The sequence below is a fragment of the Mixophyes fleayi genome, chromosome 3 (genome assembly GCF_038048845.1).
Source record: "Mixophyes fleayi isolate aMixFle1 chromosome 3, aMixFle1.hap1, whole genome shotgun sequence".
In the NCBI taxonomy this organism is placed as follows: domain Eukaryota; kingdom Metazoa; phylum Chordata; class Amphibia; order Anura; family Limnodynastidae; genus Mixophyes; species Mixophyes fleayi.
Window position 1 is genome coordinate 67,003,624 of NC_134404.1, and position 27,293 is coordinate 67,030,916.

At 41.7% G+C, this 27,293-nt stretch overlaps 1 protein-coding gene and 1 pseudogene across 11 annotated transcripts in view; one reads left to right on the plus strand and one right to left on the minus strand.

Moving 5' to 3' along the window:
• Positions 1–27,293, plus strand: part of TRIP12 (thyroid hormone receptor interactor 12) — a 59,861-nt gene that overhangs the window by 24,884 nt on the left and 7,684 nt on the right. For 5 of the 11 annotated variants that reach the window (XM_075201637.1, XM_075201640.1, XM_075201643.1 and 2 more), the window contains 27 exons: positions 5,826–5,931; positions 7,049–7,182; positions 8,282–8,407; positions 8,773–8,868; positions 8,996–9,144; positions 9,293–9,328; positions 9,573–9,668; positions 9,774–9,866; positions 9,997–10,158; positions 10,626–10,694; positions 11,089–11,254; positions 11,568–11,685; positions 11,929–12,085; positions 13,249–13,402; positions 13,886–14,114; positions 14,765–14,883; positions 15,111–15,315; positions 19,210–19,310; positions 20,533–20,707; positions 20,916–21,057; positions 22,427–22,618; positions 23,404–23,555; positions 23,640–23,797; positions 24,554–24,627; positions 25,135–25,334; positions 25,415–25,542; positions 26,517–26,668. In XM_075201637.1, the coding sequence (XP_075057738.1) occupies positions 5,826–5,931; positions 7,049–7,182; positions 8,282–8,407; positions 8,773–8,868; positions 8,996–9,144; positions 9,293–9,328; positions 9,573–9,668; positions 9,774–9,866; positions 9,997–10,158; positions 10,626–10,694; positions 11,089–11,254; positions 11,568–11,685; positions 11,929–12,085; positions 13,249–13,402; positions 13,886–14,114; positions 14,765–14,883; positions 15,111–15,315; positions 19,210–19,310; positions 20,533–20,707; positions 20,916–21,057; positions 22,427–22,618; positions 23,404–23,555; positions 23,640–23,797; positions 24,554–24,627; positions 25,135–25,334; positions 25,415–25,542; positions 26,517–26,668 (3,689 nt within the window). The remainder of the gene's footprint in view (positions 1–5,825; positions 5,932–7,048; positions 7,183–8,281; positions 8,408–8,772; positions 8,869–8,995; positions 9,145–9,292; positions 9,329–9,572; positions 9,669–9,773; positions 9,867–9,996; positions 10,159–10,625; positions 10,695–11,088; positions 11,255–11,567; positions 11,686–11,928; positions 12,086–13,248; positions 13,403–13,885; positions 14,115–14,764; positions 14,884–15,110; positions 15,316–19,209; positions 19,311–20,532; positions 20,708–20,915; positions 21,058–22,426; positions 22,619–23,403; positions 23,556–23,639; positions 23,798–24,553; positions 24,628–25,134; positions 25,335–25,414; positions 25,543–26,516; positions 26,669–27,293) is intronic. The other 6 variants (XM_075201639.1, XM_075201642.1, XM_075201646.1 and 3 more) reach the window with 3 other exon arrangements.
• On the minus strand, positions 1,295–1,440 carry LOC142146855 (5.8S ribosomal RNA; annotated as a pseudogene).

Consider the following 27,293-nt stretch of genomic DNA (forward strand, 5'->3'; position numbering starts at 1 on the left):
GGATCCCCCCTGCAAGTGCCGTAACTAGACATTTCAGTGCCCTGGGCGAGACAGGGCACCGGCACCCCCCATCGAAGTGGGAGGGACATTTGCCAAGTGGCTGTGGCCAACCTAATGTGGGTGTGTGGCTAGCACTTTACTGAAATAATTCTGCTACACATATTTGCAAATGCATGATCTATATATCTATCAGAGCCGGATTTACACCTCATGGGGCCCTAGGCAAGACATTGGTTTGGGCCCCCCCTTCACACACACAGTGGCCCCTCACACACACAGTGGCCCCTCACACACACATAATACACACACAGTGGTATAACACTGTGCCCATCATGCTGTTTCTCTCCCTTTTTTTGCTGCTCCATTTATGATACATTTCCTCCCCTTTGAGTCTTCCCTCTATTGCTGTGCCCCTTTATGATGCTTTTTCTCCCCTTGCTTTTTGTTTTTCTCTGGGTAAAAAAGTAGGACAAATGAGCAAATAAATTTAGCAGTAGTGAGCCAGTAACAATATATACATATTCGTGTTTATTTAATAACATGGTGCAGAAGAACTGCTAATGTAGAAATATACAGTTGGCAGACTGTCCTGCTCTCTCCTACCTGTTCTTGTTGCTTTCCCTACCTGTGGCTGCTGGTGTCTCTTGCTCAGTTGCCACTTGTCTGGATCCTGGAATGCTGGAGGCCCTATTTAGAGAAAAAAAAATGGGTACATGACATTTAGAAAACTCCAACCATTCCCGGCATTAAATAAATAGCACCCACATTTAAAAATTAGGTCTCTCTCCAGCCCCAACATTTAAATGCTAGTGTTCACATTTAATAAATAAACCTATTTCCCTCCCTCCAAACAGCACCAGCAACAAATTAATAGCATTTACGTTTAATAAATATAACCATTTCCCACAACCATCCAGGCATTAAATAATTAATATTCACATTTAATAAATAGCCATCTTTCCCAAACTCAGCCCCACATTCAATTAAAAGTCCCTTTGCCATCACACATACACAACACTGACACCAGACCCCTTGTCATCACACACACACACACACAACACTGACACCAGCCCCTTTTGTCAACACACACACAACACTGACACCAGACCCCTTGTCATCACACTTACCTTGCAGCCGCGCTGTCTTCTCTGCTCACATGGAACGATGGCACCTGTCACATGGTGTGCGTCCTGTGTGACATCTAGTTCTTATGGGATTGGCCACATATAGGGGGAGGAGGAACGGATTTGTGACCACTAGAAGGAAGGTGGGGAGGCGGGCGGGGGAGGTGGGGTGACAGGCGTAGCCCCGGGAGAAACCTGGGGCCACAAGGTGCGTTCGAAGTGTCGATGAACAATGTGTCCTGCAATTCACACTAATTCTCGCAGCTAGCTGCGTTCTTCATCGACGCGCGAGCAGAGTGATCCACCGCTAAGAGTCGTCAGGTTTGGTTCGGTCCCGCGGAGGGGACACCTTCGCGTGGCGTCGGCAGACCGACTCCGGGGCGGAACCTGTCCCCCATCCCCAGCTCGGCCCCCCGGCGCCTCCGGCGGGGTCCTTGGCGCATCGGGACTTCTAAACCTTACGCGCCTCCCCCCGTACGGGGAGCGGAGCGCGTGAGCGGTACCCGGATCGGCTGCAGGGGTTCCGGGGGGTGTGTGGTGCGCGCGCGTTTTTGCCGCATGGTGTGCGTCCCGTGTGACATCTAGTTCTTATGGGATTGGCCACATATAGGGGGAGGAGGAACTGATTCGTGACCACTAGAAGGAAGGTGGCTGGTCCAGGGAAAGGGTACTAACCACCTTCCTGGTTTAAAAAAATATATGCACAGCACACACACCAACATCTAGTGGCACACCAGGTACACTGTCTGCCATTTGGTTTAGTTCAGTAGCCCGAGGGTTCCCTCAGTATTGTGGCAATTACTACTACTTCAACTTTATTAATAAATAATTCTACTGCTGGTGGCATCTTGTTGGGAATTACTTCTACTGGTGGCTTATTAATGGACGGATGGTTAAGTAATGAAGATCCTCAGTGCTAATTTTATCTTCCTATGTGTTCAAGGGCAGGTGCATTACATTTTGTACTCAATATTTCAACTCTTCTGCTGAATTTTAAACCATAAATGACCCCCCCCCCATCTGTTTTACTAGTGATTTCAGATTCAACATACAATATCTGGTACCAGAACATCTCAGAAAACAAACATTAGTTCAAAATAGATATTTAGTGTAAATAATCCACGTACTTACATACACTCAGACTAAAAAGATAGGGTTAAGTATAACATCCACCTCTTCTCCACTGAATGTATACTGTTTGCTCTCTCAACACACTGCTGTCTGTGCATATACCCTGTCAATCATGTAGAACTGTTCACAGACTTTGCAGTTCCCTGTGACCTGTCATCCATAGCAGTGTGCAGGGGAAGGAGAAAAAAAGGATGTCTGGCAATTCCCACTTTGCATATCCTGCTATTCCCTGGCGGTGCAGGCAAAAATGATGTGTAACAGTGATTTTTTTTTTTCTCCCCCCTCTCTATTCTGTTTTGTTTTTATGACCTCCCTGCTCAGACACTGATAAGAGCTTCCAGCGTCTGCAGCACTTTGGAAAGTGAAAAAAACCAACATGCTACTCCAGACACTGACAGCCCATGCTGAGTGAGTAGCAATAGAGTGGTAAGAAGCAGGAAGGGGAGGGACGAAGAAGAAAGCGGACCAATGCCGGGGCTGGCCACTAGTTAGTCAGGGCGGCCCTGATTGGCTCGGGCTGATGATGGTCCTTATCCTACAAAAAAAAAAAATAGAAAATAGATTTAAATCCGCCCCTGCCCCCCTCCCCCCGACTCGCGGCACCCCCCACAATTTTTTGAAATTTTTTTTTTTTTTTTTTTTTTTAACTAAGTGCCACAGAGGGGAAGGTAGCGGGCGGCTGCTGCGCCCCCTTGGGTTTGCGCCCGGGGCGACGGCACCGCCCGCACCACCCTAGAGCGGTGGTGCTGGGAAGCTGGGTCCAAACTTCAGAAAGCTGGAGACGGATTAGATTTTGTGTCTAATCTGTAGGTCACAGGATTTTCAGCATGGATGACATTTTCAAGCAGGTCTTTGAAGCAAGTAATGTTTATTTGCAGTCACACTGATTGAAGGTACCAGTGATCAGGTCAGATGGAGCAAGAATTATGATACATTTCAGTGTACAAGGTCTCTCTTTATACAGTTTGGACACAGCCTCTCAGGGTAAGCCAGCCCCCTGAGATCGGAGTTATTTTTAGTATCAGGATGCGATATATGTTTCCCAAACATAGCTTTACATACAATGCAAAGCTAACAATATTTACACTATTCTGTTATGTGCTAAAACTTGATGCTTGCATTATCTGAAATGCAGCCGCGCCAGGCAGCGGGCCCCCTGCTGGGTACACAGGCCAAATGGGTGTTTCACTTCACATAAAGACTTGCTTAGCATTTCCTGCTATCAGCAAACAGAATTCCTCTAGCAACGTTACAAACTCAAACAATGACACTTCTATACAAAACACATCCCAATGTAACATAAGTGCATTTCAATTCATACATTGGTGCCTGCACCTCTGATTGAAATACATTTCTACAATAAATTAATTCTACATGATCCAGCCATTAATAAGTTATTTATAAGTGATTCAGTCACAGTTGTGATCCAAAAAAATGAAGATTGCGTGACCGGTAAATTTGAAGACTGCACTACAGATCTCAGAACATTCATTTCTGATGATATAGACACTTATAGTAACATTAGCTGGAAGCAATGGAAAAAAAAGTGTTACCCCAAACTAGTTGAGACTGAAGGCTCACATGAAGATGGATATTGCTGCGTAAACTTCATAGTTACTTAAATTCAAAATTCATGTTTATGTTAAAAGAATTCAGTCCTTTAGATTTTCAATCATGTCTGTGAATGGTCAAAATTCTGAAGGAAGGTGAGGCTGTACTCCAAATTGATATTGTGGAAAACTTCTCTGCAGTGACCCAAGATGAAATACAGTCAGTGCATTGGAACCACAATCCGGTCACTATATGTACTGCTTGTGCAATGGTTTTCAAGGGAAGAAAAATGCTCCTTTGTAACGGTCATTGATCATCTTGCCCACGACCAGTATGCTGTATTTTTCTACCTGAAAAGAATTGTAACTTCATTGACAAATGAGTTAAATTTACTAAATGTCAAGTTATCTTCCGATCGGGCAGTAGCCTAATTTAAGAAAAGGTTTACAATGTTCAATCTTTTTTTTTTTTTTTTTTTTTTATGTGGTGCTACTTTTCCACATGCCATTGTGAGGGGATTGTTCATGGGACAGGAGCTGTAGTAAAACGTGCTGTGAGGAGCAGAGTAAAACAGCGCATATTTCAGGCTGAGAATTCTAAAGACTTTATTCCAGCAGCACGGTCATCGTTATACATGTTGAGATCATACGTGTCCCTTCTGAAGAAATAAGGGACTGCTAGATTAAAGATTGTAACCCACCAGTACCAATTACAGTTTACCATCATTACACTATCTACAGGGCCATGACAAACAGACTGATTGTTGGACACACTTTTCAGTCTGAGCACAAAATGTTCAAAGTTTTCAAACTGCGACTCTCTGGTTCTGAACCTGAGTCCTGAAGACTGCACCTCCCCACTGGAAGTTATTCAGATACAGCCACCTGAGGTTGCAGATATAACAGCAGGGACAGTTCAAAACATTTTCCGGAAAGGCTGCTCACTACAGATATGCACAGAGATGTGCACAGAGCTCCTGTGAAGATGACTGTTCAGTGAAAATAATGTTTTTGAAGGTTGTTGGGGAAAATGGAAAACTTTCAGAACAAATGAAAATGATATTAATTTTGTAAATCATTAGATTCTTGCTGTTGCCTACATCAGGTCTCAAAAAAAAGTGAGAGGCAGAATTTTTTTATGGGTTTCCTGCTGTGGTAGATGTGTTTTGAAAAGGGTTAGAAGTTCAAAAAATTGTACTCTAAACAATAATATTTGTAATAAGATTAACATGTTAAATAACAAAGTGATTATATAGCAATAAAAGTGCACTGTTTTTGTTTTACAAACAAATAAGTTACTCAGAATAATTTTGCACTGTCACACCCGTGACAAAATAAAAAAAAAAACATTATTTTGCATAAAACTAATACTTTTTTTTTTTTATATAACATATTCTACACCGAGTTCTTACTTCACAATGGGTAAATTATAAATTGTAGCCCACCTTGTACATTCACAGAGATTGTATAAAATAGCTCCCTATATGAGAAGGTATGTCTACGTTCTGTCCCACCCGTGATGCAAGTTTGAAAATCGGTAGCGCCATACCGAACGGGGCAAATAGCTACCATGCACACTGTATGTAAGCTACCATAGTAATGTAAATATACTTCATAATATGAGAGCCTCTTTTTTGATAAGAAAACCTCAGTGCAAGTGTCCTACCCGTCATAACAGAATGTCCCTTTTGTTTCTGTTGCTGAGTTGTGTGTTTTGATATGTTTAACTTGTAGCACAGCTACAAGTACAATTCCCATATGTATGCATATTTATCTGTGTGTGTTATACTTTCTTTATCTCTCATGATTTGCTATTATGTTTAATCAGCAGTCATGCTACTTGTATGCCAACAATCCGTTGCTGCAGGGTTTGCGGCGCCCTAAAAATAAATGCAGACGATGATAGCAACTTATCCGATATTTTATTTTCTAAACGCTACTAGAAAATTTCCAGTGATAATCTTTCCTACTAATGCCACACTGTAGATTCTCTAAGGCCCATCTTGTCATGTTATTCCAGACTTAAGAAAGTCCACGAAGAAGCGCAGTGAGTCGCCACCTGCTGAGCTCCCCAGCCTGCGGCGGAGCACACGACAAAAGACCACGGGCTCCTGTGCTAGCACCAGGTATGCAATACGGAGAACATTCATTAACTGCAGGAAGTGCTGGCGGTAGAATTGATGGCAGAAAGAGTAAGATCGTTTATGCCTATGAGGATAATTGACTGAGTTTGTGAAACTTGATAGCATAAGCATTTAAATGTCCGTGTGGTAACTGTTGCAGCTTTCTCATATGTACAAGCCATGTTTCTTATGGCTAAATAGTCTGCCCATTCATTTTATGTCAGTAGAACAGTGGGAGATGAGGGAGAGGTAGAAGGTGGTGGTAGTCTGCATATCGATGCTGATTACCACGACAACACTTAACCCGACATGATGACTCCGAAGGACTCCTTTCTGACGAGGATCGATTGCTGCTGTGGGAAGCGACTGCAACCAATCCCGATGACTGAAGAATCAGCCGCGACCTGATGACGTCGCTTACATCCACAACGCTGTTAAGGGGGTAATGTAGGTATATGCCCATGGACAATATAAAAAATGCTTTGTAAAGTACATTGTCCATGCCCGCATACTTACATTACCCCCTTAACAGCGTCGGTAACAGCGTCGTGAATGTAAATGACGTCATCAAGTCGCGGCAGATTCTTCAGTCATCTGGATTGGTTGCAGTCGTCGTCGCTCCTCATCGGAAAGGAGCCCTTCAGAGTCGTCATGTCGGGGTAAGTGTTGTCCGATTCATCACTGTAATTATAATGTACCCCACCCGTAGAAGGAACAGAGGTTGCCGATTTGGACACTGGTGAATGAATGAAGTATGGTAGGTTTTCAAGAGGTCCACAGTTGTAACTGAGATGTCTTAATGTGCACGGAGTTAGAGCTTGTGCCAAATGGGTTTAACCAGCGCCATGTAGCTGAGTAAATACAGGACAACATGGAGAAATTGGTAGCATGCAGGAACAGTACTAATCTTTCATTTATGGCAAATTGTTATAGCATTACAGCTTACATAATACTATAGAACCAGACTCTGTTAGAGGTTTTTCTCTGGTACTGCATAGGTTGGTGTGTGTTCACTGCTCAATCCAATGGCCCTACTAAATGTTGTCAATGTTTTCCCCATTCCAAACAGTTTGTAAGTTTTAAAGCTTTTACACTCATGTTTTCTTTTTGTTTGGCTTAGTCGGCGAGGCTCTGGCCTGGGCAAGCGAGCAGCAGCTGAAGCTCGCCGACAGGAGAAGATGGCTGATCCTGATAACCAGGAGGGCGCCAATTCTTCGGCTGCACGCACTGATGAGACCGCCCAGGGAGCAGCAGGTAACATCTAGTGATATGTATTACTGTATTCCTTGTTCAGTCTGTCGTAAGGTGCTCCAAGACATTGGTAACTAGTCTGCATCTTTCTGCTGGAAAAACAGAGCTATTTTCTATTTTATTTTATCATCGATCTGTTTGAGACAAAGACCTCAACAGATTTGTGCATTGAGACAGCGGTCTGAGCTTTCACATCTCTTCCATATGCTATTTGTTACTTTAGGAATTGTCTGGCAGGCAGGAATAATGCTTTTTACTTTTTTGAAACAATGTTGCTGTTTTAGATAACAGTTGAGTGGACCTGTTTTTCACACCATACATATAAGAATCATCTTATGACATAAGAGACCTGTGTAAGAAACAAAACAAGCCCCCCCCCCCCCCCATCCCTCAGCATTATCAGGAGTTGTGAAGATGCCCATGTGATTATTTGGTCATACTAATGTTCATTTTAAAAAACAAGTGTGGTTTGTGTTGAAAAGGACATCGGAGGTGGTGTTTTTTTCGCTCACCTGACTGAGTGTCCTACATTAGCCAGAGTAAGTGAACTTTCTGCTGCAGATCTTCTGTGTTGATATGAAATGTATTAAATGTACTTGATACAGTGTTACAAGTATCGGGTGTGATGTTGCCTACCAAGGACACATTGCTGAATACTTAGAATACATTACATTGAGGGTGATGTCACCTGGGCGCTGTCAACCTGCGTTTAAAGTGCAGCGTCTAATTGCTACAGACTGAATCCTTCATTTCTGCGAGTAAAGCAGAGAGGAGGCCTCATGAGCTGTTTTTAAAACAGAAGCAGTAAAAAGCTCTCGAAATTATATTTGAGTAGATTTTGGCAGTGCGTTAAGTACCCATTATAAGTGGAGAGATTTAAAAATGCTTTTCCAGCTGCAATTTAAGTGCTGTAAAAATGAAGCCTATCCGATTCTGAACCTGGGAAAGAGCTGATGTGAAAAACGCCTGTTCGATACCACGATAAAATGCTTGCTTTATACACATGATATTTGTATTGAGATAGAGATATATAGATGGATATTGGGATAAGCTAACAAAGCTTTTAATTATATTGTAATAGCATGACTTACAACTTTAACAGGAGCAACAGGCGAAAGATCTTCATCTCTTCTCTCCCCTCCAGCCTCTAGCTCTGTAGCTGGTGCTGTGGGGATGACTACATCTGGAGAAAGTGAGAGTGATGACTCTGAAATGGGACGGCTACAAGGTAACACATGACAGACCCTGCGTGCACCTCTGATCACAATTAACGGATAAGAAGTGCATAAAGCTAAATATAAACGTTAAGTTACATTTTTATTAGTAGGAGGTAATGGGCTAACCCAATGGTCCATTTTACTGTGACACACAACAGTAATGGATTATTCTAATGCAACCTAAAATGTGTACATCTCTGGTATGTATGACTTTATGGGAAAGTGACCCATGAAACTATGTCTTGGCATCGCTCATATCTAGACTAGTGTCACCAAGTGGGCCAAGATGACCAAAACATACATGCAGCTTACGTATATATACATTACACTGTGTACCTCATGGCAATTTATACTATACTTTGTGTGTAATGCACAGCTCTCCTGGAGGCCCGAGGTCTTCCTCCTCACCTATTTGGACCCCTTGGACCTCGCATGTCCCAGCTCTTCCATCGGACAATTGGAAGTGGAGCGAGTAAGTAAACGTTTCCCAGTTACTGATAGTTAGGGCGGTGTTGAATGTGTTTTAATGGTCGAGCAAGCCAACACAGCGTCTTGGTATATGGGAAAGGATTTAACAAATCGCATCACTCTTCCTGTAGGCTCCAAGGCCCAGCAGCTGCTGCAAGGTCTTCAAGCCACAGACGAGAGTCAGCAACTTCAAGCTGTCATTGAGATGTGCCAACTGCTAGTGATGGGAAATGAAGAGACGCTTGGAGGCTTCCCAGTGAAGAATGTAGTGCCCGCACTGGTAAGATACAACCCGAAGGCCCAAGATGAACCTTGTGCTATAATGTTGTGTTACACAGCATCTAGCTGGGTGTAGGGGTTAGACGTATACCTATATGTAATTCCATGCTCCTGGCATCTATCATTATAATTTTATAATCTCATTTCAGATAACTTTGCTGCAGATGGAGCACAACTTTGACATTGTAAGTGATATAATTTCCAAACCTATGATATACAGTATATCTATCTGATGTCTCCTGTTGCCTGGTCTTGATCCTTTCATCTAGAATGAATAGCTGATTTTTATATCCCAATATAGTAAATGCCAAGCTGTCAGCGGATTAAGACCAATGATGAAGATAAAATGATAGTGCTGTGGACTTATTTTAATATAATACATACATTCTCCATATAGTAATCAGAAATAAAGTCAATTTTTGTTTTTAGATGAATCATGCATGTCGAGCTTTAACCTATATGATGGAAGCACTTCCGCGGTCCTCAGCAGTGGTGGTTGATGCTATCCCTGTGTTCTTAGAGAAGGTAAGAGACATTTGTGTCAGCCTTTGGCTTTATGCGTCTGTGGTATAAAGTGCCCGGTGGAATCCAGGCTGGTAAATTAATTTCTGTTGTGAATCTTTCCTCCAGCTGCAGGTCATTCAGTGCATAGATGTAGCGGAACAGGCTCTCACTGCTCTGGAAATGTTATCCCGCAGGCACAGTAAAGCCATTCTCCAGGCTGTAAGTATAACTGAAAGCTATAAACTCTGTCACTCATGTCCTCTGTATTGTTTCCACCCTACGGTTATGTTCTAGCTGAGCTTGGGAATAGACAGGGATCCAAATTCATTGATGCACTCTTCATTCACAGGGAGGACTTGCCGACTGCCTCTTATATCTAGAGTTCTTCAGCATCAATGCTCAGAGGAACGCTTTAGCCATAGCAGCCAACTGCTGCCAGAGCATCAGTCCAGACGAGTTTCACTTTGTTGCTGATTCTCTTCCGCTGCTGACACAGAGACTAACCCATCAGGTGAGACTTTCATGGCAGCATTGCTGTGTATTTGTAGTAGAGATGTCACGTTTTTCTGTGAGCGCAGTATGTGAGAATCCTGATGACTTTGATAGAGAGCTGTCACTTGATGTAAACTTCTAACCTTCCCTACAGACATCTTGTCACCCCTTAATGATAGCATTAGTCATTGGGTGATAATCGGACATTTATGTATTTATCTGCACTGGAAGAAGATTGCTGAAAGCTGATATTTGCTGGGTTGCTATGGTGTACAGGTCACATTTACGTTGTTCTCACCTTGTTTTTGAAAAACCTTCGTATGTTTACGTGATCCCTGCAGCAACAGGCAGTGGTAGAATTGGGCTGCTGGTACATATTTTATGAGAGGCTGCTGTCTAGGCCATCTGTTGGATTCATACAGTCTTGTGATGTCTTTAGAGATGATTCCTAATATCTGCCGTTATTTGTTCTTTTCTCCTCTATAGGATAAGAAATCCGTGGAAAGCACTTGCCTCTGTTTTGCACGTCTAGTAGATAATTTTCAGCATGAAGAGGTAATGTTTCCCATTCAGAGAGATACTGGTCTCCCTTCTGGTACATGTTTACATTGTATTTAATGCATTTGTAAACGGCTGAATCTTCTGTGAGAAGTAATCTAAACGTGTTTATACTTCTGTTACCTACACAGGGGATCCCAGCCAATATTCATGAGACCGTAGCATATTGATTCATCAGGAACTTGTGACATCACTCAGTCATGAGACTTTGTGCTTCAGTCTTATGAATATTGGTTCACCTGAGGAGATAGCGGCCTCCACTTTGTGCACCTGGGTACTCCTTAAAGATAGAGTAATATTTATGTCGGTCCAGATTTGTATTATGTTGAGATTGGTCTTGTTCATTATAAATAGGCAGATGGCTGATGTTTGCTCTCTCCACGTTCTACAGAACCTGCTCCAGCAAGTGGCTTCTAGAGACCTGCTTACCAACATCCAACAGCTTTTGGTAGTGACTCCTCCAATCCTGAGCTCGGGCATGTTCATCATGGTGGTCAGAATGTTCTCCTTGATGTGTTCCAACTGCCCCACGCTGGCCGTGCAGCTCATGAAACAGAGTATGTTCTTTACCTATGGTTCTTATGAGACTTTATATATTGTCACTTAATTATACCAATCTGTCGTAAAGACTGAGCGGTCTTGATAAAAGAAAAGTGGCATATGATGATCCATATATACAATATATTTTTCATATGTTTAGAAAACATTCAATGGGACAGGTTTTATAAAAGGGGTGGAAGGAGAGATTGCCGTTTATAGATCAGGTTTGGGCACCATGTGGCTGTCCAGCTTTTGTGGAACAATAATTCCCAGCATGCACTGGTATCCGCTACACTAAAGATGATTCTGATACTAATTGTTCTTTTTTAGACATAGCGGAAACCCTTCACTTCCTCTTGTGCGGGGCCTCAAATGGTAGTTGCCTGGAGCAAATTGACCTGGTCCCACGGAGTCCCCAGGAGCTGTATGAACTGACCTCTCTTATATGGTATGTGTCTGCCTGTGATTCTATTATTTTCATGGAGCACTGTTTCTTTATGTTTATCAACACTAATGTTTAATATATTTGTATAGATGCAGTTGCCCATATATTAGCAGACTGAGAGCAGTATAGTTCTTCAGTTATTTTTTATGCATAGATGGATATCTATTCATTGTTCTGTATGTGCAGATTCAGAGATCTCTCTTTTTGGATGCAAAATTCAGTATTTGTTCCCCATTCCTGTTCTAGTGAGCTGATGCCATGTTTACCGAAGGAAGGTATATTTGCTGTTGACACAATGTTAAAGAAAGGAAATGCCCAAAACACAGATGGGGCGATTTGGCAGTGGAGGGATGATCGTGGTCTCTGGCACCCATACAGTCGAATTGACAGTCGTATCATAGAGGTAACTGTTTTGTCCTGTAGTTTTGTGTTTCTTGTGTAGTGTGTATCTATTTGTGGGCCTGTACATTTGTGTTACTGTGTATATATAGATTATGGTTTGTGTCCATTTGCGGAATGATAGCCACTAGAATTTGCCACTTGTTGTAGGTGCTCCTACTTCCCTGCCAGAAATGTATTTTGTTTGCTTGTGTCCTACCATAGATGGATGCATGTTAAATGCTGTATAACGTTGTATGCATACAGACTATGGTGGCATTTATGGAAACTGCTGCACAAGTAACCATGAAAAAAGAAAAGTGCTGTAACCCAGAGCAACCAAACTTTGTAGCCACTTGATGCAAATACTTGTTTAACTGGATGCTCTGAGTTTTATGTGGACCAGTTTTCATAAATGGTCCCCAAGGTGTGTGTGTGTGTGTGTGTTATGTATGTGAATGAATGACCATAGTAGCTATCTTTTTAATGCAGCCTTGGTTAAGCAGGTGTGTAGATGTTCAGCAGTTCTTATGACATTAGGCCATGTATTGTCCTTTATGGGTGCTGATTAATATCTGTCCCCTTTCAGTAATATCTAATCCTTGCCGTTACTGTACCACGTTTCATCCAAGTAACACAAACCCTGCGTAATACTTTACTATCTACTCAACATATTCTGAGCTTTAGGAGTTTCCACTAATATAAGAATAAAGGGCTTGAAGACTAATCAGAGCACCTTTTTTAGTTTCTTTGTCTTCTCTTGCAATGTTTTGCTCATACCCATTAATAACATTTGTGTTAACATTACACAAGAGAAACTCCACAGTCGCCCCTAAGCAGTTATTTTTACTCTTGTATGACCGACATTTACTACTATTATAAAGGGAAAAATGCCATGAAAAGCCTAGGTAAGTTATCACTATTCTTAATGTTCTGATCCTTTGCATGCAGCTAATAGGTGCTTATCTGCATAGGATACCACAGAAACATCTGTTTCTTAACAAAATATATTTGGTTTATCTCATTTTTATCATCCATTTAAAACCTTTTTGGCACTAAAATTGGGTCTGCAATACAGAACCCATTTGGGTCACCCAGAGAGGACAAAACATGGTCTACATTGTGCATGATACAGTTTTGTGTTTTCTATTCAAGGATTATCTCTCTGTTTTATATCTGTGTTCTCAGGCAGCCCATCAGGTTGGTGAGGATGAGATAAGTTTGTCTACACTGGGGCGTGTTTATACTATTGATTTTAATTCTATGCAGCAAATCAACGAGGATACCGGAACTGCACGCGCCATTCAGAGAAAACCTAACCCTTTAGCCAATGCGAACACTAGTAAGTATCCTACGCCCAGTCCAGGTCTTAATGTTTTCTTATTTGTTGGAGACTGAAGCCGCATGTCGTCTTCCCTTTAGTAGTGGTACACACACCCAAGTTTTTGTCTTGTGCTTAGGAGTAAAACAAACATATGCATTTCATACATACTTAGATCAGACACTTTTTTTCTGTTTGTTTCTGGTATTTCTCCAATATGATTTTGCTATTTTACGTGCCTTCGCGGAATTGGTAATGAGTTATGATTTTACTCTACTATAATTTTTTTATTTTTCATTTTCCTGCTTCAGCTGGTACAAACTGTAAATTTGTGTTGGTATATGCTGGTCGGGTGGAAATATGGTACAATTTCTTTTTATTTTAATCAAACTCTTTCATGGTTTTCTTGGTTATGTATAGAGTGTAACATCTGTATTCTGCAGGTCATTCTTGGTGTCTGTCATGCAGCCAGGTATCCTGACTGTCTGCTATTTATATTTCTAGGTGGGCATTCTGAGCTAAAGAGAGAGGACGCCAGGGCGCAGCTGATGAAGGAGGACCCTGAGCTGGCCAAGTCTTTTATTAAGACCCTGTTTGGAGTGCTTTATGAAGTGTATAGCTCCTCTGCGGGGCCCGCTGTCAGACACAAGTGCCTTAGAGCAATCCTTAGGATCATTTATTTTGCTGATGCTGAGCTCCTAAAAGATGTGTTAAAGAACCATGCTGTGTCCAGGTAGGGCAGATCACTTTGCTAATCATTCAGATCTTACGTTTGCAAAGATCCCAGAGTTGTGCCAAGGCTGTGCTCCGTTGTTTTGGCATCATGTGGGTTACTACTCCCAAATAAGAAGCTAGTACATGAATGTATAACTGTTCTTGTAGTTTTGATCACGTGTAAGAGCCTTTTAGATGAATGACCACCATCATATGAAATATGTGGCCTTAAAACCAGTCGTTGCTTTTAGTATTGCTGCCCTCATGTAGCAATATACTTATTGGCCTGTTAGTAACCATGCAGTTACCATACACATGCTTGTACATGATGCTGAAACATTAGAAAGGAAACCAATGAATATGTTATACAATTTAGGTAGTCTCCCGCCCCTCATGTATTAATATGCCACAGACCCCTGCCCATTATCACGATACATTCACATTTCATTATTCTAGCTATATTTTTAATGTGCCTGTTGCCTACACACAGTGGAAGCGACCACTTTATGTGCTCCAGCAGTAGTCCTGAGCATGCAGCCCTATCACTGCACTGAATATTGCCGGAGGCTACAGAATGGCTGCCCCCATCGTGTGAAGGGGATAGGTACACAACAGAAAAAGGAAAACAACTTTTTTTTTTTTTATCTTTTTCTTTTTGCCCCCCTTTAGTCACATCGCTTCTATGTTGTCAAGTCAGGACCTCAAAATAGTGGTGGGAGCTCTGCAGATGGCAGAGATATTGATGCAGAAATTGCCGGACATATTCAGTGTGTACTTCAGAAGGGAAGGTAATATATCTAAGCGTCTCCTCTGCATGATCTTGTAATGTTGTGTGTTTTTTGCCTGTTACATGTGTGTGATAGCATTTACTTGTGCCCTGTTGGACCGTGAAGATAATGTTTGCTGTCTGTTGCTTCATACTAAGCTTGCTCCTTTTGTGTGTACACTATGTGATACATATAAATAAATGTAAATACATGTATTGAGGTCTGTCTGTCTGTCTGTCTTCTCCCAGGTGTGATGCACCAAGTGAAGAATTTGGCTGAATCTGAGACTCTCTTAACAAGCCCACCAAAGGTCTGCACCAATGGCTCTGGTTCTCTTGCGGGTGCAGCCACCATAAACACTGGCATTGGCACCGCAGCTGGGAATGCTGCTGCTGACCTAGGTTCACCCAGCCTGCAGCACCGAGACGACTCCTTGGACCTTAGCCCACAAGGGTGAGCGAAACGAAATGTCAATAAATCTGCTCTCAAAAGCAAATGTTAACCAGAGTGGGTGATACGGATATTGAATTTTGAGTAAAGCTATAGATGATGAATAAGTAACATTCTCTATCCATGCATTGGCTGGAAAAGGGGTTGTCTAAGGAAAGGAAAGAGGACGTGGTATTTGACGCCTTATCAAATCTTTTAAAAGAAATTGAGACTGTTCTGTGTTCATCGTATGACCTTAATTCACATGAAAGTACATGTTTGTGTTTAGATAGCAGGATAAGAGATATTGTTAATCTATTGTTTGATCTATATAAACTGCAAAAATTAAAGTGCATATTATGTCAGACACCACTTAGTCTATGGAAACTCCTGTAATCATTCACGTACGGCCAGTACAACATAACACATGTAATGACGCACCTCGCCTACATATACACCTCATAACAACCTAAAACTTCCCTAATTTTCGCTTTGCCTATAGCGCCTGATTTCCCGTCACTCCTCCTACATCACAGTGACAGTCCATCTCAGTGTGACGGTTGGCACGTGGCTTCAGTTGGCCATGGCACAGTCCCACAGTGGATGCTAGCCCTCTGTTCATTCAGTCTGTTGTGTTTCTGCAGTGAAAATTGCAGCGAGCACAGCAGCTGCAGGAAAGGTTCATATGGCCACTAAGGCTATATAGTCTGGTGTGTTGCAGAATGGCGGCTAAGGGTAGATGGGGTGCCCTGCTTAACTTTTATTTATTTTCATCCTGTGGGGAGGTGGCTCCACCTGGCTCTGTGTTTTCTTTATTTTCTCTCGCTGCTTCCCTGCCCAATTTACTCCCCAACTCTCTGCTCCATTACTTGGAAATGGCACTGCAGAAGTGTACAATGATGGCCAAAAGTTTTGAGAATGACACAAATATTTTTTTTCACAGTCTGCTACTTCAGTTATTATGATGGCACTTTTAAATTAATTGCAATTCATCTGATTACTCTTCATGACATTCTGGATTATATGCAAAGTCCCTCTTTGCCATGACAATGATTTATTCCAACTCTGCCACAAAAGTACCAGCTGACATGAGGTCAGTGATTCTCTCCTAAACACAGGTGAGAGTGTTGACAAGGACAACTCTGGAGATCACTTTGTCATGCTGATTGCGTTAGAATAATAGACTGGAAGCTTTAAAAGGAGGGTGGTGCTTGAAATCATTGTTCTTCCTCTGTTAACCATGGTTATCTGCAAGGAAACACGTGCAGTCATCATTGTTTTGCACCTAAAACAGCCATTTATCGGATCATCAAGAACTTCAATAGTTGTGACGAAGGCTTCAGGGCACCCAAGAACGTCCAGCAGGCGCCAGGACAGTCGCCTAAAGTTGATGGCTTGGTGTCAAGAAGACCAGCAAGAAGCCACTTCTCTCCAGGAAATACACCAGGAACAGACTGATAATCTGCAAAAGGTACAGGGGTTGGACTGCTGAGGACTGGAAAAAAGTAATTTTATTTGATGAATCCCCATTCAGATTGTTTGGGGCATTTAGAAAAACTCTTGTCTGGAGAAGGAAAGGTCAGTCCTGTGTCATGCCAACAGTAAAGCATCCTGAGACCATTCAAGTGTGGGGTTGCTTCTCAGCCAAGGGAGTGGACTCGCTCACAATTTTGCCTAAGAACACAGCCATGAATAAAGAATGGTACCAAAACATCCTCCAAGAGCAACTTCTCCCAACCATCCAAGAACAGTTTGGTGTTGAACAATGCCTTTTCCAGCATGATGGAGCACCTTACCATAAGGCAAAAGTGATAACTTAGTGGCTCAGAGAGCAAAACATCAAAATTTTGGGTCCATGGCCAGGAAACTGCCCAGACCTTAATCCCATTGAGAACTTGTGGTCAATCCTCAAGAGACGGGTGGACAAACAAAAACTCACAAATTCTGATACACTCCAAGCATTGATTAGGCAAGAATGGGCGGCCATCAGTCAGTATGTGGTCCAGAAGTTGATTGAAGGCATGCCAGAGCGAATTACAGAGGTCTTCAAAAAGAAGGGTCAACACTGCAAATATTGATTCTCTGCATAAACTTAATGTAATTGTCAATAAAAGCCTTTGACACTTATGAAATGCTTGTAATTTTACTTCAATATACCATAGTAACATCTGACAAAAAGATCTAAAAACACTGAAGCAGCAAACTTTGTGAAACCAATACTTGTGTCATTTTCCAAACTTTTGACCATGACTGTATAAAGTGTATTAGATAGAGGGTTGATAACATTGCACTGCGCTCCCTGTGGGCACATGTATGTTGTTTAATGTAGGCATGTGATTGATATGGGGTAGCTGGTATAATGTGAAGGGTTCTATAGCGGAGTTGGGTTCATTATGGCTGGTAATACAGTAGTGGCTAAAAATATTGTCACTCTTGCAGTTTTTTTCTAATGTACCACATTTCTTTCCGAAATTTTTAAACATTGAGAAATATTTTGGTATCTACATATGTATCTTTTCTTTTTTTTTTTTTTTTGGTCTGCAGTGGAATAAAACACAAAAAGCAGAAAAAGTTGTAGCTTATCAAACACAGAAATCCTTCAACGAGTCAGACAAAATTATTGGCAAATTTTAGAAATTGTTAAATATAATAAGATTTCAAGCAGGTAGTTCTCCTTCATGTTGGAACTGAACTTGCCTCTGGTGAGTAGCAGGTGCCTGCAATGTAAATATCACTCATTAAACAAACTTTAATATAGAGAAGGTTTTGTGTTGCTGTGCAGAAAGAAAGCCAGAGAATTGTCTGAGGTGGTCCAATGATTAGACAAGCATGGACAATCTCAAGGCTACAGATCCATTTCCAGAGACCTTGATGTTCCAGTTTCCACCATGCATTCAATTTTACATCCATTTTAAGGACACTGGAAGCATGGGGTATGGGGGTGCGTGTCGGACCTTGGGCATTTTAAGAAATTCTAAATGAAGTTTCTGCTCCTCCCTCTCTATCCCCTGGCAACTATTTTTCTAACACAGTCCCTGTACAAGAGTGAGATATAGGGAAGATACGAGGGAGAAAGACCAAAATAGATAAACAATCTAAGCCACACCAAGTGGGTCGGCATCCAGTGTCCACCAAACAACTTCTGAGAAAAGTATTTAACGCAAGTACAAAAAAATAAAAAAATAAAATGTTTTCTAACATTCACGGGGACATCACAAAGCTGGCCCTATGAGGGTAACACTCTGAGGTTGCAGAAAGCAATACCTTTGGTATGCTTTGAAGCAAAGATATGGCACCTGGAAATTTATGGCTCGAAGACGAGGTGGCCGCTTAGCACAGCTGATCACCGAGGCCCCATTGGAGTTCCTCCCCAGTGCATGACGCCCCCCCCCCCCCCCCCCCCTCCAGGCTTCTTTCATTGCAGGGAGCTCTTGATGCTCTCCTGGAGATTCATGCGCACCACTGCAGGCCCAAACTGGCAGTAGAGGTGCAGGAAGTTCATCCATGGCTATAAAAAGCGGTTGATTGCAGTTTTTTTGACTGCGCTACCTAAGATGAAGTCCAGGTCAATAATTTTGTAAATGACATTATTTATTTTATTTTTATTCTTTCATTTTCTGATTTAAATGGATATACACTATTAAATTCAGCATAAAAAACAGTTCTCTAATATTAAGAGACCATTATGGAGACCAAATGCTCTTGATCATTTCTTCTTGTGTTTAGAGGAAATTGTGAGTCATTTGAAAAAAGTGCAAAGGAACCCAGTATTTCTGGCCACGACTGTAAATCTCTACACGGTTTGCCTGACAGTGGTGTTGTCTAATGATGCTGAGCAGTGTTTTACATTCTAGGTTTAGTGTGGACTTTGTATACAATAAAAATAACCCTTAATTGAGTACTTTTTCTATGCTGTAGGCGGCTTAGTGATGTTTTGAAGAGGAAAAGACTGCCAAAACGTGGGCCAAGAAGGCCAAAATACTCTCCTCCTCGGGATGAAGATAAAGCAGACAATCAAGGTACATGTTTAGGTACCTCATTTAAAGGAGAAAATAACTTATCATTGTACTATCCCGCCCTCTTCGTTCGGCTAACGACCGCCGCCTCTCTTCCCCCCCTGGTTACCTCCTCCCATGCTCGCATCCAAGACTTCTCCCGCGCTGCCCCCCTCCACTGGAACCAGCTCCCCCGCTCCATCAGAACTTCCCCTAACTTGTCCAGCTTCAAACGGGCCTTAAAAACCCACCTCTTCCTTAAAGCCCTTCCGTCCCCCACCCATTGACCTCCTCCCAGTCTCCCCCTACCCCCCTCCCTCTCCTGTCCCCCTCCTTCCCTCCTTTTCATTCTCCTCTCCCCCCCTCCCCCCCCCTCTCCGTCTCTGCCTCCGTTCTCCCCATTCCCTCCTCCTACCATTGTGTCTCTGTCCGTCCTACCCTCCCCTTAGATTGTATGCTCCTCCGAGCAGGGCCTCCTCTCCTTCTGTTCTCCACCACCTTAACTCTGCTCTCCAGCTCCTTGTCTCCTCCGTGAGGTCCTCCAGCCCCTGTCTCTACCCCGCTGGGGGCGCTCACCTCTAATCTAGCTGTTCATCTAGCTGTTCATTGAGCTTCTGAGTTACTGTGATTTCTGTTAACTGTACTGTGCTGTCTCACCCTGTATCGTGTTTCTGTCTGTCCCTGTACGGCGCTACGGATACCTAGTGGCGCCCTATAAATAAAAATTAATAATAATACTAACATAATGTTTACTTGATTTGTTTACCCTTGGTTGATGATTATTTAAAGTCTGGCAGAGATAGTTGACAACTAGCTCTTTGTTTATTGTTATTGCAGTTCTCTATCTCTATCTCTATCTCTGTCTATTTCTATGACCTATGTGCTGAAATTATTATGTTTATAAATACCCATTACTGCCCTACTGAGTCACTTAAATGAACACACACTCATGATTTACACACTGGTATTAGGAAATCACTGATTTACTAACTGACCTAGGTACCCCACACTTTGTAAGTAGCATATCTGATTCATTGATTTGGCATCATAGACCAAGGACAGTGGTTAGACATTTTTGCATAAACAATATGTAACAAATGTAGGTAGCGTTAAAAAAAAACCAAAAAAAACCCACAATTTTTGTATGTTTGTTGCCTCTGTTATCATTATTTCATTCCATTGTTTACTTAACATCTATGTAATCTATATTGATTTGTCTCCCCCATGTCCTATTTTTTTTTCCCAGCAAAAAGCCCAACAGCCACACAGTCCCCGAAATCCTCATTTTTGGCCAGCTTAAACCCCAAAACCTGGGGCAGGTTGAGCACACAGTCTAATAGCAACAACATAGAGCCAGCACGAACAGCGGGCGTGAGCGGGTTAGCGAGAACCGCTTCCAAGGATACCATCTCAAACAACAGGTATAATAGCTTATAAAAGATCAGTTTATTATTCTCCTTATGTACACTTTGCAGTGTTTTAGCTATTTCGTATTGCAGCAAGCAGGTAGGATGTCTAGACTTTGTTTATTTTTTTATTTGGTGTAAGAACTCTTCTAAATATCTGTTTTTAATTCCAGCTCTGGTATTTGTTTTCATTTTTCTTTCTTTTTCTCTCCACCTTAATCAGAGAGAGAATCCGTGGATGGATAAAGGAACAGGCACATAAGTTTGTGGAGCGATATTTCAGCTCCGAAAACATGGACGGCAGCAATCCTGCACTTAATGTACTACAGAGACTCTGCAATGCCACAGAGCAGCTCAACCTTCAGGTGCAGAAACCTAAACAAATCAGCTGTAATAACACTTCTTTATTTAAAAAATAAATAAAAATTGTTTAAACACCAATACATTCCATCAAGCCACAGTTTAAAGGGTGAAAAGCCTGGTCTCCGACATTAGTGCGGTAGAATTCGCTGGGTCTCGCCGGCGGTTAGGGCTTTCAGTTGCACTTTGAATGCATGATCTTGTTTCACGTGTCTGCATGCCTCTTCAGACTGGCCGGACGAGATAATTTAACCCTTACTACTCCGGGCTAGTCTCTGAGGCAGCGGAGTATCGATCATCTGTCTGTGTGTATGTAATGGTAAATTGCAGCAATAAGTGGCGTTAAGAACTTGGCCTTGTCGCCGCACTTTCATAAATAGAACCCTTCGTCTTTTGATAATGCATTAGTAATTTCGTGAACATAGAAAAGCCTGCATTAACAATTCTTGTTCTTGTACTCTACTTTGCTGGGGGAAGATGGGGGGTGGTGCATGTTTTTCCGTACAGTCAGTGCTTAGCAGCCTAATCACTATTTTCAATAGGAACACTGTAATATATTACGCACACATACTTATGTTAATTAGTCAATGCCTTGGGCCATGTCCAACAGTTGGACTTGTGGCTGAAGCAGGCAGAGATGATGTTATATATTCTTTCATTCATTACAACAATATTTTTATGGCTCCTGTCTAATATGCACAATACTTTTTTTACTGGGAAGGAACTATTTTGCGACTTCTAATATCCACTTCATTTATTACAATAATCTACTTTAGATATGGTTAACAAACTAATGAAAAATATTGCTTTTTTTTTTTTTTCTGAAAGCACATGGGAGCTGTGTGTGTTCTTTGAAATTGGAAAATGCATTATTGTGATTTGAAGGTTATTAACACTTTCACTAAGGCAAGCGGGACTGTCCATGCAGATAAACCCCTTGACTGAAGAGTGATTCCTACTCTTAATAAGTAGTGTTCAGGGGAGAGAGGACACTCATCACTTGGCAGCGGATCAGTGTGTGTGTCTTTCCTCCGCAAGAGGGTGGGGACAATGATGTCACTACTGGGACGTCTGAGCTTCCAGACTGCCCCCAGCACTAGCTGGGAAATGGAGAGTCCATGAATGGTCCTCAGTCTCTCTCATCCTGGCTTGTCTGAAAGAGGAGAGTCCCCACTTTTAAACAGTGGTTCCCCTTAGTGATCACAGATAATATAACCACCACAGAAAATAAATTGACTGTTCAACAATGTATGGCAGTCCATGCTATGTACATGTTAATGTTTTTTTATTTTTTTTTAAATTAGTAGGTATATATGAATTTTATTTTTATTGCCTTTTTACGTTCTGTCCTAATGTGATTCTCTACATGCCCAGGTGGATGGCGGAGTTGAGTGCCTTGTAGAAATCCGTAGCATCGTCTCGGAGTCTGACGTCTCCTCATTTGAAATCCAACACAGTGGTTTTGTGAAACAACTGCTCTTATATCTGACTTCCAAAAGTGAGAAAGACATTGTGAGCCGAGACATCCGACTGAAAAGATTCTTACATGTCTTCTTTGGCTCCCCGGTATGTACAGCACAAATGTTTTGCAACATATATCGAACTGTTAAAAACAAATATTTGCCGCTTTCATGGCTAAGCTGGTTTATTCCATCAAATCTAGTATCTAATTTTAAATTCACTTTTCAATGGAGTGTAAAAATCGGATATATAACTTAATACTCCGGTTTCCTGCTATCCCTTTTGTATATCTTGTTTCATCTTTTATTAAACTTGTAAGACTTGCGGTCTGGTTCAGTGATAAAATAACAATTTAGTGATTTAATGATTAGACTTGTGTGGTAATTGTTATCCTGTATATGAGTCTGTGGCTGTTAATTGCTATACATTGAATAAGTAATATAACACAGATAAAACAGGTTTTTATAGTTACATTTTAAGACAAGACTCAGTAAAAATTTTTGAGCTCCTGCTCAAGTATTGGGCAACATACTTTTTACTTTTTTGGGTGATTTAAGCATTTTTATACATTTTTTGGGGATAATAGAATACTGACCTATAATACGGACTGCGGATTTACCTGCAGGCCACACTCAATATTTTGAGGGCCATAAAAAGTGTTTTTATAGAATGCTCTACCTCACCCAAGGATTTCTAATTTAACAAACGTCTTCGATACCTTTGTAATAACGCAGATGTAATCGCCACAAATGGCACTATGTAACTGTGCCAAAACCGGCTATTGTGAATGTCCGTCCTTGTCTTAATAGCATGTTGAACTTTGTTAATTTTGGTGCACATACAAATGTCCATGTGAGACGGGCCTCCATTAATAAACATGTTTTTCGCAGCTTCCCGGAGATGAGCCACTTGGGAGGATAGATCCCACAGGAAATGGTCATTTGCTGGCACTGGTCCACAAGATGAACAACTGCCTCAGTCAGATGGAGCAGTTCCCAGTCAAAGTACATGATTTTCCAAGTGGAAATGGTACAGGGAGCAGGTATGTGAGGCCATATGTGTGTGCAGGTATATATGGATGACACATGGCGAGGGGGTGTCTAAATCTCTTTCGATTTCTTTTAAGGGGGTCACAGGCTCTAAAGTTTTTCAATACTCATCAGCTTAAGTGTCAGCTACAGAGACATCCTGACTGCACCAATGTAAAACAATGGAAAGGCGGACCTGTTAAAATAGATCCTCTGGCTCTTGTACAAGCAATTGAGAGATATCTAGTGGTCAGAGGTAAGTCTCAATCGCAGATCTGTCTGAAAACATTGCTCTGTTTTCGCATACAAATATTTTTTGTCTATCTTAATACATGTTGGCAGAGATTATATGGTGTTCTCTTGTGTGTGTACATTATCTTACTAGTAATTGCTTATGACCTCAGTGAACTTAGGGGTTTCCTTCCCTTACACATTGGGTTACTAAAGACTGGGTAACAATACTGTACATCAGGGCTAGACAAATATTGGGCACTATGGCAACAAAACTGTGTCCTGACGACCCCTATGTGGCTGCACCAGTGATATGAGCGGCACTCTACGGAGGTCATTGTCTGGAGGTACTATGGCTTCTATACCTCGCTGTTATAAATGATTACCAAATACTACAGTTTTCTATTGCAATTTGGAACACCTAGCACTGAAAGTTTCCCCCAAGAGGTCTGTTGCGCAGATTTGTTATAAATACTGCTAAAACTGTAGGACCTTTCTTAAGAACAGAATATGTAAGAGTATGTATTCACGGGCAGTGATCAGACCATCCTTGGCCCATGCAGTGCCCGAACGCTGCTTAAACTGCGGAGCTAAAATAGCTTCTATCCGTAAATGTGTTCCTCCAAATAGACCTATTGTCGCTATTTGCTTAGTGGGAGCCCTTGAGTGCTTATCATATGGTAATGTATTTTGAGATGCACCAGTTTGTAATCTAACGTATAGTGATCAGTTCCTGTTGAGCTGTACTTTGGAATGTGTTCTGAATCTCGGGTGTTTTTAGGCTATGGCAGAGTGAGAGAAGATGATGAGGACAGTGATGATGATGGCTCTGATGAAGAGATTGATGAATCCTTGGTAAGAGGACACTGGTGGGCCCTGTTTGGTTTAAAAATCCTATCATGTGGACATGTTCTGTACAAAGCTTTATTTTTATTTTTTTGCACATTTGCATTTTATCATATTGGTGGGAGCTGCCATATTGATTGCTCTGCTGATGTAAAATACAATAGATCAACTGTAGATTGCAATTGAATAATGTCTTTAGTGGCTAAATCAGAAGAAGGGGCAAAATCCATCCAAACTACAACATTTGAGCAAAAAGAATACCCAGCAGAGTGATCCATCCTGAATGTATGTTACTTTCTAGATGTTTTCTGTTTTGTTTTTTTTGTGTTTCTGGGAATATGTGGTTATCTTGACTCCTGTACAGAAAATGTTTTGTACTGATAAAAAAAATAATTATTTGCATTTCGGCAAATTGTTGTACTCTTTATCCATGCGTCTATACAATTATTTACCTCTGGGTGATATGTTCCATTATATGCTTTTATCAGTGTTTTGCCCGTTTCAATCTCTCCACAGGCTGCTCAGTTCTTGAATTCGGGAAATGTACGGCACCGGCTACAGTTTTACATAGGAGATCACCTGCTCCCGTACAACATGACGGTGTACCAGGCTGTGAGACAGTATAGCATACAGACGGAGGAGGAGAGAGAGTCTACAGATGATGAAAGTAATCCTCTAGGAAGAGCTGGCATCTGGACCAAGACCCACACTATCTGGTATGTATAAGATGTGTTACTTTAAAATTGCTGTTCATTTTTCAAGTTAAAGACCTATTCAATAACTCTGTTCTATATAGGTATAAACCAGTTAGAGAAGAGGAAGAGAGCACAAAGGACACCGTAGGGGGCAAACGAGGTCGTGCCCAAACTGCACCAACCAAAACATCTCCTAGGAATTCAAAGAAACATGATGAGTTGTGGCATGGTAAGGATGGGATATGTCTGCATTAGGGTTCAGTTACACTTGTAGCTGGGGAAATCAAACTGTTGTTCTACTGTTCCCTATTTATTAGTGCAGGTGAAATGTGTGATCCCCACTTGCTGGTTCATTCTAATGATCCCATATGGTTCATCTTGCACTTTACACCTGTATACCATACACTGAAAGCATGTTACCCATCAACAACACATTTGCTGATGTGTGACCAGGCCCTTTAAACAAGCTTTGGAGTATTTGTATTGCTTTAAATTGCACTGAAATGTTAAAAGGGGCTATAACCTCAAACCTAGTCTTTGCTTCAAAATGAATTCTAGTCTCTCTCCATCACCTACCTGGCATAACTGCAGTGTTTGTGCCATCCAATCGGCATACTGGATACACTTGCACCAATCCCTTTATTTATTAAAATGTTTCCAGGGTATTGACCACGTAGAGCTGACTGTTTAGTAGTGAGTATAGTAATAGCAGAGGGGGCAGGGGGTGGTCTTTCATTGTGGCTGCATAAATGATTTTATATGCTGTGCACAGTGTTAGGTAATCCTTCTGCAGGCCACACTTAGTTGTCCATCAGTTTGCCTAACCTCCCTTTAAAGATCTGGCAATGCCCCTAATGACGTCCTACCCCACCTCCAGTAACATCACACCTCATCAGTCCCTACCATTAGGCCATGCCTAGAATCTATTGTATATGAGGATTATCACATCTCAATAAGATTGACAGGACATCTCTGGGAGTATCTAAAGGATGTTTTAGGAAGAAAAGGGTCACAGTGGCCGCTGTACTGAATGAACTGTGCGAGACAAACTAACTCCATCATGAACAAACAAAAGCCACTGTAAAATGAGGGCAGCAGTGTTTACCTGTACAGGAACAGCCATGCAAAGGGTGACCGTAATCTTCTCATCTGTTATTGCTGTCATTTTCATCATTGTGATGGTATTTTTTCCTTCATATGTAGATGGAGCCTGCCCAAAAATTTCAAATCCTTTAGAAAATTACCTCATATCTTCCCCACCTGAAAATATCACCTTTGATGACCCATCCCTTGATGTGGTGATTCTTCTGAGAGTTCTCCATGCAATTAGCAGATACTGGTTTTATTTGTATGACGTAAGTGCCCTATTGACTGCTTGTTACCAGTCTAAGCTTGCTTTGTGAGTACAGACCTGTATGTTTGTAGACCATCTTTCTTGTTGCAAGAGGTGATTCACAGGAAGAGTCTTAGCTGAAGGCTTAAAGCAGAATTCCGGCTAAATTAAAAAAAATATCCCTACCCAGCACTGCCCTCACAGGAGCCCCTGAGGCTGCTCCATGGTTTCCAGGGCTCCGTAGCTCACTACACATGGCTGGCGGTGTGGCTGCACACACCAATAAGATCGCAGCTCGTTATTGGTCCTCCTGATCACACCCTTCTTCCCAGTGTGTCTGTGTGTATGTATAATGTATGTGTAAAATTAATTTAAACTTGCTGGACTGTGTCCTGAACATGGAAAGGGGAAGTGGATGCCAATCTTCCCTATAAGGTGGTTTATTTTATTTTCCCTTAAGTTAGACAACAGAGCTGCTTTGTTTGTACAATGCACAGACCTGATCTGTTACCTAGGCAACAAGAATAAACAAAGCTGCTTGTAGGATAGATGTGACTGAAAGATTATTCAAATGTGTCTCGGCCTTCAGTTTTCCGTGTGTTGTGTTCACTCGCCCTCTGTGCTGCTTTGTTAAGATCTAACATGTT